Source organism: Prinia subflava, chromosome 11 (assembly GCF_021018805.1).
Source record: "Prinia subflava isolate CZ2003 ecotype Zambia chromosome 11, Cam_Psub_1.2, whole genome shotgun sequence".
Classification (NCBI taxonomy): domain Eukaryota; kingdom Metazoa; phylum Chordata; class Aves; order Passeriformes; family Cisticolidae; genus Prinia; species Prinia subflava.
This window is the reverse complement of record NC_086257.1, coordinates 14867990-14881090: the sequence shown is the minus strand read 5'-3', so window position 1 is coordinate 14881090 and position 13101 is coordinate 14867990. Positions and strand designations below refer to the sequence as shown.

At 47.0% G+C, this 13101-nt stretch overlaps 1 protein-coding gene across 2 annotated transcripts; it reads left to right on the top strand.

Annotated features, from left to right (window-relative positions):
- Positions 1-1770: 1770 nt before the first annotated feature.
- Positions 1771-12086, top strand: CLDN16 (claudin 16). 2 transcript variants are annotated; one of them, XM_063408151.1, is made up of 6 exons: positions 1771-4564; positions 9131-9233; positions 9476-9640; positions 10676-10867; positions 11195-11341; positions 11467-12086. In XM_063408151.1, exons 1-5 carry the CDS (start codon positions 4451-4453, stop codon positions 11332-11334), a joined length of 714 nt encoding a protein of 237 aa, XP_063264221.1. In that variant the 5' UTR covers positions 1771-4450; the 3' UTR covers positions 11335-11341; positions 11467-12086. The 2 variants fall into 2 exon arrangements, with proteins under 2 accessions (XP_063264221.1, XP_063264220.1); XM_063408150.1 differs by having other exon boundaries at positions 1773-4564; positions 11426-12086.
- The last annotated feature ends 1015 nt before the right edge of the window (positions 12087-13101 follow it).

Below are 13101 nucleotides of genomic sequence, written 5' to 3'. Positions count from 1 at the left end.
CACTCTCTGGCGGCTCTCAGGAAAGCCGAGGGTCACACACCTTTTCACTGATAAGGATCTTGTCACGCCCAGGCAGAGAGCCCTGCCCCGGTGCTAAAGAGGAGCGGGGCTGTGACTCCTTCCCGTCGATCTAAAGGCACTTAGGGCCTCGTTTTCCCCAGCTCTGAAATGGGGTTAGTAATACATCATTGAGATTATGTGTTTCTCAGGTGTGGGATTTCATAGGCAGCCATAAAACTAAATTTATTGTACTGAGGAGAACATGGTACTTTGGACAACCTGAAAAGACTGTAATGAAATGCTTGTTTTAGCATTTATAGCTTCGGAGTGACTAAAAAAAGCTGTTTTAAAGGAGTGTATGCAAGCATCATACCTGTGTGTATAATATACATAGACACACACGTACAGTTTTTACTTACCAATCCTTTAAGCCCTCATCTACTAGAACATGCCTTTGCTTTCATATTTTCCTTTAATCTTATGTGTTGCCTGCTTGAAAAATCATAGGCTGCTCAGAAGTCTTACTATTTTCCTTGGGGTTACTGAGCTAAAGCCAAGCTAAATCCCGAGGTTTTGTGACTGTGTGAGCATGGCTGAAGGGGTACATTACACACTGCTCTGTAATTTATTTGTGTACACATCTCACATGCAAGGATGTGAGCACTGCTCTGAGGGTGAGCACATTTAGAGGCCATGGATGGTGGAGTATGAAGCAGGAAAATGGAGGGGGTATAACCAGGAGGGAGGAGTGGGAAGGGTTGGGCAGACAAGCCCATGGAGCAGAAGAGCTCTTAGGGAAACCCTTTCCAAAGCTCTCCATCACCTCTGACTCCTGAGCCTTTCCTGCTGGAAAGCCCCTGGCCCTGAACACGTGTCACCTCACAGGCTGCTTGCGTGTTTGCAGAGAGGTCTGTATTTCATGCATGAATGCACAGCATCACCACTTCCTTCTTGCTCCAGGCTCTCTGCTACACTATATATTAGACACTGAGGAAGTAAAGGCAGAACACCACCCTTCTATGCTCATGGGACTGCAACCTCTGTGGGGTGTTGCTGCAAAAATGGTTTTGTCAGTAGACTGGTGACAACCACCTCCCAAGACTGGTAGTACTTTCTCTCTCTCTCTCTAACATAAATAGCTTGGCTTTAACAGAGAGCACAGACCACCCTGTGTTAATGAGTAATAAAAGCAATCGACCCATGGTGCATTTGTCCCTGAGCTGGGACTGAGTGTAGTCAAGGTGATAAAACTCTTACATTTGCAAAGTTTTGCTGCATCGATACCAAGCAGAGTAAGAGCCCGACAAGACCAAGCTCTAACAATCAAATATTAGGATACCCTAATGCTTTTGTTAGTGTCAAAACACAGTTAGCATATGTAGTACAGCCTACAAATTCACTGGAAAGCTACTCTGAGTCATGTCAGCCATACAAAGATGTGTTGGGAGGTTATTTTGGGAGAGCTGTTTTCTGAAGATGAGGGGATATCTGTCATGCAAGTTAGAAAAAAAGACCTTGATGAAAAACTGCTACGGACTTTGCTTCAAGAATATGTTGACTTGTTTTAAATAAAGAGTATTAAACATTTACCTTGCTATTTTCTACTAAATAAATAATCTTTTATTCTTTCTAGTAACTACAGCAGATTCCATGGGACTGTTTGGAGACACAGACCTAAAGGATCAGATACTGGATTGGTCTGTCCACCAGGTGAAAAGTCACAAAGGTCACAAACCATCTTCATTGTGTTGCACACTTTGGAACACTCTTACACCAGGGAAAACTGGAGGATCCTGACCTGCTGTGCTGTCCTGGCCAGGATGCTCCAGAGCCCCAAGCTAGATGCAAATGTCCAGGGAGCCACTTCCTGTCCCCAGTGACTCATGGCCAGGGAAGCACTGGCATCCTGCTCTAGGAAGGGTCACTCACCTGCCATGCCCTGCAGGGAAGGTGAACACAGGGCTGTGGAAGGAGCCGGGACAGCAACACATTGCTGGGCATGTGGAAAATAAACAAGACATCACCTGGACTACAATAACAACTGTGGAGAGATGGAGTGAAGCACTGGTGTCCCACATGCTGCCTCCACCCCTTAGTGGAGTTTGCCTCTTGGTCTGACATCCACGGACATTTCATGGGCTGGGCTGGAAGCACGGAGTATGATGTGCCCATCACAAAAAGCTTAATGGCTATTTCCATGGGAGATTTTCACTTTCCACCTCTGTCATGCTTGTATTGAGACACTTTCGCCATTCACCAAATAAGAGAAAAACTTTCTTTCCACTCTGCTTATCCTCTCTGGAAGCAGCTCGCATTTGGGTACAGGACAGGAGAAGGCAAGGACATTCATGTGGTTATAATACATTTCCTGGTTAATCCAGGCTCTGTTGCTGTTAAACTCTGGTCTTGACCCTGCTGAGGACTTAATGCTGATTGTGGGAAGGCTGTCTCAGATTTTTCAGGCCTTTTCTAGCTCACCACCACTTTTTCTGAGTTGCCACTAATAAGAACTGAGTCGGATGCTTTTTAAAAATGGTAGCAGACAGAGGTTAATGCACAGAGTACAAGACAAGTACAGGAAGATGATGTGTATTTTCAGGACCTGTCTCACACAAATGCAATCTATATACATACATGTGCTAATGAAAGTCATTATCCTTTATGGGACCTGTGTGGCCACTGCCATGTCCCCATGGGTAAGAACTGTTGAAAACACAAAGCTACCCTTGTCACAGAAAGCCATGAAGTGAAAATCATCAAGGTTTCTTTGACTTATCCAGAATATTTGGATACCAGAAAACTCAGCAGAAAGCATCATATCCACATAACCACATCAAGACCTGCATCTGGGAAAGATGGAAGACGAAAAGTCTCTCACTTGTCAGCTTCTACAAAGGAAATTAGGAAGGAGAAAGCAGAAAGCTGAAGCAGCAGAGCCTCTTGCATACCCTGGATTTATGACCTGGGACTTCTGTTCTCCACTTAAGCCTCCCAAAGGATGTGCTGAGGACTTTTTCCACAGAGTCACCTCTGAGGAGCGGAGTGAGCCTGTCATCGAGGGTAAAAGTTGTGATCTCTGTCAGCAAAACCGTTTCATGAGGCTATGACTGGAATTAGGCGGGTTGTGTATTGTAAAATAAACTTCTCATTGCTGCGGTATTTGAAGGGGAATCCCGGGGAAGCGGAAGCTTCGAGCGGTGCTGTAAAGGCGCCGCTTGGCTCCATCTGGAGGCGGCAGCTGAGATGACAGACAGCGCCTGCGGCTGGAAGCGAAGCTGAGCGCAGAGCGAGAGCCTGCTCCTCTGCCCTGGGCCCAATATGTGCCCAGTCAAGGCAGGTCTGTCACTGCTTCTCTTTATATTCAAATATAATGATCATTGAGGATGCGATGGTTTCTGTACATTTGCACCTTTACGGTGGGAGGAATTTCTAGTCCTGCTCCCTGTTGGTTTTCCTGAAAGGAGCTCTGGAGCTTCGATGGCTTTCTCAGCACAGCATGAGAGGAGACATTGAGAAGCCTCTTACTGAGCCTCCAGCCTCCAGCCTCCTGCCCCTGGCAGCCTGTGTGACCCCTGCTCACTACAGAGTCCTGCAGGAAAACAGAAGTTTGCAATCAGAGTAAGCAAGCAGGGAAATTCCTAACAACTGAAATCCTCCTGGCACTAGTCTGAAAACTTCAAGATTTCCACATGGGATTTGTACTCATGCCATGAACAAACTGAGGCATGAGAGGGCATGAGAGGTATTGAGGTTTGACTTAAATTCAGAATATAGAATTCCATATCTGGGATGAGGGTGGATGTTGGCTCTGAAGGCCCATGACTGCTACCTTTTTCTTTTCCTCCCTGGTGACATTTTTGCATTGAACTAGATCATCACAGCACCAGAGACCAACAGGTTAACCACCAAGGGGCCTGGGATCTACACCAAGACACTTTATAATTGCTCCCTGTTAAGGCATAAACCATTGCACAGGAATAATTGTGTGTGTGCACATGGGAGCTCCTCTCTGTGTCCCTCAGCAGTGCTCAAAACTTCTGCCCTGGAGAACAAGTTTTGAGTCGTTTTTCTAATCCCTATTTTGGTGAAACCTGCCATGATACCTGCCTGCCCTGGCAGTCCAGGGCTCCAGTCACCTGCATGTCCCTTGTGCACAGCCCCATTTCTCTGCAGTCAGGCATGACAAGAGCCGTAGCGGTGCGGGGCGGATTGGCTGCAGCGGCTCTCGTGGGCGCTCTCACCCTCCTCCTGACCCCTGGCAGGTGAGCACTGCTCCTGCAGCCACCACTCCCAGATGGCATCTGCACAAGGAGGAGGTCCTGCCCTTCATGGTCACTGCGACAGGGTGCTGGGTATCTGGGACACTGAGACTCTGTCTCTACCCCGGCTTTAGGATCAAGGCTGGGCGCTCTTGTTCACGCTCCCCTGGATGTGCTGAGCGCCTGCTGGCATGAGGTTTTTCCTCCAATATGTGGGTTGCTTTTTTGCTTTTTTCTCTGCTGGGTTTTTGGTAATATCTACCTGGACAGACTGCTGGATGGTGAATGCTGATGACTCCCTGGAGGTAAGACTGGGGTGAGGAGAGCCTGATCACCAAAACCAATGTGTCCTAGAGAGGGTCTGTTCCTGGTTATCACTGCTCCACTCCACTCCACTCTCATGTTTTGCTGGATGAAAGTGGATGAGAATGAAAACAGTTATTGTGACAAGAGCAGGAGAAAAGTGGTATTTTGTGTAATTCTCTTTGTCAGACTTTTAAATCCAGATTGTGCTCTTACTTACTAAGTTCAGGAAAGATCTACAGTCTCTAGTTTTAAAGTGTATGAACTTGAGAGGAGTTATTCTGTACCTCCAGCCTGCATGTATTTTGGAGATGTTTCTAGTTCTGTAGTTCAGGCTTCTTGGTGGAGACATACAGCATGTACAGCTGTGCTTTTCAACTCTTTTCCTGAACAGCCATTGAGCTACAGGGCTACCAGAAATTTAAGGGGAGCATGGGGACTCAGTATCTCCTGGAACTCATGTGGGCAGTAGTGCTCTCATATTAGAGAAAGATATTGGTAAAAGTTAATTGCAAACAAGGGAGCAGATTGCTGATTACTGGCCAGGGATGCCCCAAAGACTCCAGGCCCCAAATCATCACTGTTTCTCCAGCATTCAATACTGCAAATTTGTAATTTTCTTCTCAGCACAACCATTCATTTCTGTACATTTAAGCTGAAGGTCCACAGTGTAGGAATCTGCTCTCTGGCAAATTTGATTGTTTAGGCAGTGAAGGTGAAACACCTTCAAGACAGAAAGTTTGGCTGAATGTATCAGGAGCCAACTTTCTATCTGCTATCCAAGATATGAAACCATGAGCTCCTCTGCACTCAGTGATTGCAATACAGCGTTCAGCTGCAGTACATGAAGAGGTGAATTATCCAAGGAAAGAAGGATAAACGAATTACAAGGAAATTTTTTTCTCTATGCCACAAGAAATCCAGACAATGTGACTGTCAGAAACCCTGAAAGGTGGATGTAAGTGCTGAGGTGATGATCCAATGCAGTGCAATTCCTGGTGGTCAGCATGTCTGCTCAGTATGCCTCTTTACAGGGCAAATAGAGTGCACCCAGTGATGCTGGATGGGATATGACTCTCCATTTGGGAAATAGTTCAGATTCCTTTCAGGAAGTACTCAGATGAAGGTATCAGCATACTCAGAAGAGTCAAGGGAATCCAATTGTGGGGAAAACCTGATGAGAGAAGCCCAGCTCCTGAGCGTAGTGAGTCCAGTAAAGAACTGGTCCTTTACCCTGAGGCTGTGTAACCTTGTCTTCCTAGCGCAAAGGCACCTGCGATGGGCTGTCCGAAGTGCTCCATTAACACCCAGTTTGGTTATTAGCAACCACTATTCTCACATTCCGGCTCTGAGTGTGAATACTAAACAATGCAGCAAAACGCCCCCAGCCTTAATACGTGACCACTGATCTCCTTAATGACCCTAATGACTCACTGCCTCTCTAAACACGCGAATGTCCACAGCCAGAAAGGCGTGGAGTCCGCAATGACTCCTGTTTTCAGCTGGAAAAAGGGTAAGTTAGGCAACTTTGACTCCAGGAGATGGGAACTCCATCCTTCAGCAGCTGCTGGTTCTTGGCTTGGCTTTGACCCTGGTCCTCAGCAGCCGGGGAGGATGAAGCCCTCACTGTGGTCTCACTCTAGAGGGGCATCCCAGCAAGAAGGGCCCAGAGAGTGCCAGGAGCAGCCACCTTCAGAGAGGCTGCAGGGGCCCTGACTCAGCTTTCACAGCCCCTCACCTCCCTTCCAAAACAACAGGTTACAGCCATACAGAAAGATGTTTAAGTTGGTGACTCCCTGTGAAGCTTCAAGGCAGGGCTGGGTCAATTTTTGCTGTAGTTTGTAGTGGAAAAAGCCCATAATCTACTTCTCAACGAGTGCTGTATTGTGTAGACAGGCCCTCCCTCTTGCAGGTGGATTATAAATACCACCACCACTGTTAAATGCTGCCTGTTTTACTCTCGAGCTGAGCTTGTAATCATTGTCTGCTGGCACCTTCTCCGAGTGCGCTAAAACACTGTGACTCACATCGCTAACATGTTTGTCTTCTCCGCTTTCCCCAGAAGGAGAAGTGTGTGCTTATTCTGTAATTTTCTTTTTTTTCTGTATGAGAATTATTTTAATATTAATTATACATTATGAATAGGATATAATTATATGTATTACAGTCATTATGCAGTTCATGTTTTACACGCATACTTGTGTTAGGGAAAGCAGGTCGTGGCAATGTGTTTTGTAATCAGAGTGGGGGATGAGGAGCATGGCTGTGATGTCTGGCTGCTCAGAGAGTCCTCAGCTGGGCCCAGGGAAGCTGGAGGAGATCTGCTGTAGGGGGAGAGAGCTGATGGGGAATCAGTGCTACCAACGTGGTGCAGGGGTCCAGCCATGGGATGGGGAAATCCGTGTCCCCACGTGATGCCCCATGCCCTGACCCCTGTCCCCTTACAGCAGCGAGTTCCCATGTGCCTGAAGGTCTGTGCAAGGCAAGATGCCCAAGGGTGGCTTGGGAGCAGATTAACAACCAGAAGGATCAAGAGGGCACAAAGCAGAGAGGAGCAAGTGTTGGCCCTTGGCAGCAGAAACCAGAATAGCTCAGCAGTGGCTCAGGGCAGCCACAGGTCCCCACAGTGACACCTGTTCCTCTCCCTCCTGCACCAGGCAACAGGACATTTATCCCTGGCTGCACACAGGCTGTGTGGAGATGGGCTGGTTTCTGCTTTGCCCATGCTGGCTCTAGCAGGAGTAATGACAACTGAAACATCCCAAGAAACAAAAAACATTAATCAACTTTTTGTTAGTCTGGGAAGGGGGCTGTTTCACAAGCTAGACCATAACTGTTGTGCTTAAAACCTCTGTTTTGCTTGGAGGGTGACAGAGCCTGGAATCCTGTTAGTCTCTTTATAAATAATTTAGATGCAGATGCTGCTTGTAAGATTTAAAAAACAGTAATAATATCAGCAAGTGAGGAAGTAAGTGACATTATTCGCTGAATGCAGAGTAGTATAAATAAGCCTATGGTGGTTTGGGAGGAAAGAGAAATTACATAAATACAAGTGGAACAAAATGTAATTTAATAAAAATATGCTAATTTCAAGCACAACTTGAACAGTGGTGAGTTAAGAGAGAAGAGGACCTGCAACTGAATTAAGAAGGCTATGGTAAAAATACATTGAATGTAAACATGGCAAATTCTTTTACAAGACTGTTCTCTTGAAAAGCACAGAATCAATTAAATTAGGGGTTTTATTTCCATCAGCACTTCTCATTTTTTATCATTTACCACATTTTTCATTAAATATGTCCTGAAATTCTCAGAAATGTTAAGCACTTTTCACCTTCGTGAAACAAAACACGTATATTGTTTTGTTCAAATATAAATAGTATCTCTTCTGGCAGTCTGAAGGAGCGAGTCATTTTTCCTCCCCTTTGATCCACAGAGCAGTATCACAGAGGAGGTGCACAGTTTGGCTCAGACATTGTGTTGTGGAGAAAATACTGCGGTTGGCTACAGACTTCAATACATCCTGAATAAGACTTTATTACGTGTCTGAGATATGTTATTATCTGCTTTGTGATTTACACAGTGCAAGAAAAATGAATTTGTTGCATCATCCAAGCATGCCTGGTCCCCTTCCCCTGCGTGAAACCCATTTGCTGGAAGAGTTTCTCTTTCCATTAACTGCAGCGGGTGTCGCTGGCAGCAGTGGGCGGGCTGGAGTCCAAAGAGGCACCGACATTAACTCTGCTCCTTGTATGAGCAATTCCAGGAATATTTCAGAGGTGCTTGTTGCCGTATTTGCATTGGTAATGAAAACGCCTCCCATATTAAAGTGATTTACGGAAGGCTGGGCTGGGAATGGTATCTGCAGCTGGAGGACAGCGGAGACGATGAACCACGATGCTGCCCCGGTCTGGATGTCTCAGTGATGACTGTGGCTTGGGCACACGTGGTCCCACGGCTGGTAGCACATCGGGAGCCCCAGGGCCAGGATCAGCACTGGCTGCCTCTCATTTCCCAGCCAGTGTTGGTGACTGAGTCATTTGGGGGCAGCCCTCCCCAGGTATCTGCAGAGGGGCTCACATCCAGACTCCTCTGCACTCTTCTCCCACTCTCTGAGCTGCTCCTCCCCTGTCAGGAGGATGGTGTAAGGAAGGGGAGCACAGGCTGCCAAGTCTCAGGTTGTCTGGTCCTTGGCCCTGCCCAGCTCAGCCTAGACAAGTGTTTGGCAATGACTGAGCAAACCTGTGCTTAGATCTTTCTGGTCAGCCACCCCCAGCTCTTCCCAGAAATTTCCTTCAAAATTTTTATCCTTACCAGTAGGCAAGGGTTTTTTTTTTTTTCCCTGATGTCTAGTCTGATTTTTTTTTCTCTAATGTAATAACATTAGTAGGGATACAGAAAACATTCCTTTTCCTCCATTCTTCTGTTTTTTCTCCTCAAGCTAAACCCTCTGGTTTACCATCATTGTAACTGGACCAGGATTTCTGTTGAAGGGCTAAGATGCCCACCTGCTGTGTTGGTGGATATTTTAACCTATAAAATATCTTGTTTGTCTTCTCAATCCACAGGTGAGTACAAAATGCCGTGGCCTGTGGTGGGAATGTGTCACAAACGTTTTTGATGGGATCCAAACTTGTGATGAGTACGACTCCATCTACGCTGAGCATTCTGGTATGTAAGAGTCAGAGATGTTTCTACAAGTGGTGGAAACACTTGAGTGTAGACTTGGAGTATCTGTTCTACTCAGTGACAGATAATTAGAGACATGTTTCTTTTCTCAGTCAGGTATTACTCCCAGGGGAAGCTGAAAAAAGCTGAACACCAAAAAAAAAATATTCCTATGAGCTCTGACCCCATTACATGCCCACATTTCCATTCCTTGTGCACTAGAACGATCTGCTTTTGTCCTGCAGTGAAGCTGGTGCTGACCCGAGCCATGATGATAGCAGCAGACATCCTGTCAGGACTTGGATTTCTCTTCCTGGTCCTGGGACTAGATTGTGTGAAATTCCTTCCCGATGAGCCTCTCATCAAGCTGCGCATCTGCCTGGCATCTGGGGTTATGTTGCTCCTTGCAGGTATTTCCCCACTGTTTCCCCATTCTCTAGGACACCCTTTAGCAAAGTGGGGAAGCGTTAAAAGCCTTCTTTTATTTTCGTTGGTGATTTTCTGTAGGAGGAAGGATCTTTATTATTTTGTATAATGCAGCTTCTTCTGTTCACCACCTGCCTCAAACAGCACATAATTGATCTTTTTCAGTTCATTTTTTGACCAAGTGACTTGGCTTTGAGTTGACTGACTTCCATTTATTGCTGTTTCACTGTGGGGCAGTTGAGGTTGTTGATATGGCAAAGAAACCTTGCTGCAGGTCTCCAGACCCGTTGCTGAGGACTAGAAAGTCCTGGCATCCTGGTTTGGTTCCTGGCTCTGCCACAGATTGTGTGACATTGGGCAAGTCACTTAACACAAAATCTCTGCAGCTGATCTCTAATAAAAGGATAATAACCTGTCTGTCCCTTCTAGGTGATAAATACCCAACCAGCTGAGGTGCTTTGCTGTTACAGCCAGTGGGAGAATTTTAAATACAAAAATAAATGGCCAACTAGGTACCAAATAGTATCATTTGTTTTTACGCCAATATCAAGCAGCTACCTCTTCTTCAGTCTAAGCAGATTTAATAACTCCAGCCACTGGGAGCACGTGTAAAACACGTCAAGAGGCTCTTTTAAGCATCTTCCATTCACCTCTCAAAGTCTGTCTGAAAAGCATCATCAAAGTTCTGAAAATCAAAACAGATCAGAAAATTAAAATTCTGGAGACAACTTTACAAGCAGCTGAGAGGGGAGGAGCTTTCTGCCTTTTTCTGCAGAAACTGAGTGCTGTCAGTGTGCTGGAGGTGTGCGTGAGTGCCAAGCCATGAGGAGCAGCCTCTGCCTGGCAGCACAGGATATCTGCAGGAGCCAGGGTGAATCCAGCAAAGACTGAGCATGGACAGGGGCCAAAACCTGCCATCCCAGGAAGGTCTTCACTGAAGTCTGACTCAGCAAAGAGCAGCTGTAGCTGTAGATTTGATCCCTCGTGGTTCTGTGTGGCGCCTCTGTCCCACCCTGCAGGTCTCCCTGGCATCACGGGCTCCGTGTGGTACGCTGTGGATGTCTACGTGGAGCGCTCCTCTCTGCTCTTCCACAACATCTTCCTGGGCATCCAGTACAAGTTTGGTTGGTCCTGCTGGCTCGGCATGGCAGGGTCATTTGGCTGCTTCTTGTCTGGCTCCCTGCTCACCTGCTGCATGTATCTCTTCAGAGGTGAGGAAGCACCGCTGAAGCACAGCTCAGGGACAGAGCCATTGCTCAGGGTGTGCTACAGGTGCACAGGGTGGGGAAAGTCCTTTGCCACGGTTGCTCATCTCCAGTGGTGATATTTTCAGCTGTAGAATGGGAATAATCTTAGGCAGCTCTAAAAAGCACATCAAGGTCTTCATGTGGGAGCCAAGGTGTAAGTGTGTTGCTTATAAAGTGTGTTGCTATTATGTCACATCGTGGAGTGCTGCTTCCCCTGAATAACCAAACCTTGCAGCTGAAAGTCACCAAGCTCTCATTAGCAGTTCCTATTTCTCTCCCTGTGCCTCACAGAGAGCAGCTCTGGAAGACTGCATTCTGCCTACCCCTTGAGGAAAGGCTACTCCTCAGCCATGACCGTCGTAACAAACGCGCATTTGCCGTACTCGCAAACAGCCACCTCCAAAATGTACGCCGTGGACACAAGGGTGTGAGGAGGAGGTAAGTACTCCAGAGAGCTGTGGTGGACACAAGGGTGTGAGGAGGAGGTAAGTGCTCCAGAAAGAGCTGTGCTTTTATTTGTAGGGGATTGCACAGAGACTCAAGCTCTTGTGGTTGTGATACAGATGCAGTTGAATTTCAAGGATCTACTGTATGCCACAATGTTCGCATTATGAGAACTTCAGAATACCTTTCCTCCAAGAAAGTAAACTCTGAGAAGATCCTGCTTCCTGCAATCCTCTTGTCTTGGATGCCAAGGCCACTTGCGTAAGCACGGACTGAAATAACCAACACAAACTCTTTTCAGCATTTGTCTCGACACTATTGGTAGAAGTGAGATAAATCAGCCAGTCCTGAATCAGACAGCAGTGTTCTGCATGAAGATCCCCAAACTGCAAGAAGGATCTGTGCCATCCTGGCAACGTGGCAACAGAGTGTACAAAGGAGAAGATCCTGGCAAAAGGAAGGACAGACTGACCTACATCTGGACCCTGTGCACTCAGCAGGGGGGTCTGCCCCTCTTACAGGCAGCTGGGGGGTTTTTAGGAGATAAGAGCTGTGTTAAATGTCTGACCCTGTCTTTGGTCCATGAACCTCCGCACTGAGAAAATACTGTAAATGCAGGTGCATTCTTCCCTGAAAAATACAGTCTTTCTCAATCAGTGTTAAAAGGTACACTACAGATGCTCTAAACTCACTGAAATCTGGAAATTGCCAGCTTCATTCTGCTTAATAAAAACATTGCTTGGACAAAGTGAGTGAAGATCCAAAGTCTGAGCTTGTGCATTACAATATATCTACATTAGCTAGAAACTAGGATAAATGATACTAAAATCTATTGTCCCTTTCTATCAAAAGGTATTTAAACCCAGTTCAGGACTGCTGTCCCCTGCTGCAGTCCAGGCTGCCATAGGCTGGATGAGGTTAGACCATCACTCAGGTCTTCACTAAGGTAGGGGAGGAAAAACCCTGTATGGCTTAACATGTTCCCTAAGGGTGGATGTGAACATTCTTGCACGCCTTTAATGGAGAGAGAAGCTGAGACAGAGTTTTCTTAGGGTTGGTAGGAACTGTCCAAACTCAGTCCTTTCTGACCGTGGGCACCACACCATATCATGGGTGCTGAGGGTTGAGAAAAGTCTCCCAGCACAAAGATTTATCTGCTTAGGGGCAGTGGAGAAACAAAGGTGGGGTCTCAGCTGGGTGTGCACTGCTGGGAATGATGAAGCACTACCAGAGGGAGGCTTCCTCCATGGACTGCTTGATGGGGAGGCTGGATTTCCTTCTCCCAGACAGTATGAAGTGAAACCTTATGTTATGTGGGCTAGAGGGAGATGGGCTGGCTGAGGGTGGAGTGAGCTGTATCCCAAGCAGCACTTCTGACAACCCCTGTGATGGAAAATGAAGGGCCCAGTCCTGTTGGGTTATCTGGAAGCAGCACCTTGTGCTGCAGCACAGAACTGACCAGCAAGGCCAGAACATTACCCAGCCCTGACACGGCTGCAAGTGGAGCACCACGCAGGGCCTGGACCAGCAGGACAACAGCAGGTCTGGATGGCTCTGCTGCAGCCCCAGGCACCTCCACAGGGCTCGGACCACAGCACAGCCATCTCAGCAAGAGCCCTGCCTGGGCACGGGAGGCTCCTGCACGCAGAGTTTGTGCCTGCAGAGCTCGTGCTGCTTGGGCTGGCAGACGTTTATGTCAGCCAAACTGAGAGCAGGTTACTGCCAACAGATGAGCTGTATCAAACAGATGTAAA

Coding starts and splice junctions, on each gene's coding strand:
- CLDN16 (XM_063408151.1), top strand. CDS start 4,451: ATGAGGTTTTTCCTCCAATATGTGGGTTGCTTTTTTGCTTTTTTCTCT. Junction 9,234..9,475: donor CATCTACGCTGAGCATTCTG/GTATGTAAGAGT, acceptor TTTGTCCTGCAG/TGAAGCTGGTGCTGACCCGA. Junction 9,641..10,675: donor GGTTATGTTGCTCCTTGCAG/GTATTTCCCCAC, acceptor CCCACCCTGCAG/GTCTCCCTGGCATCACGGGC.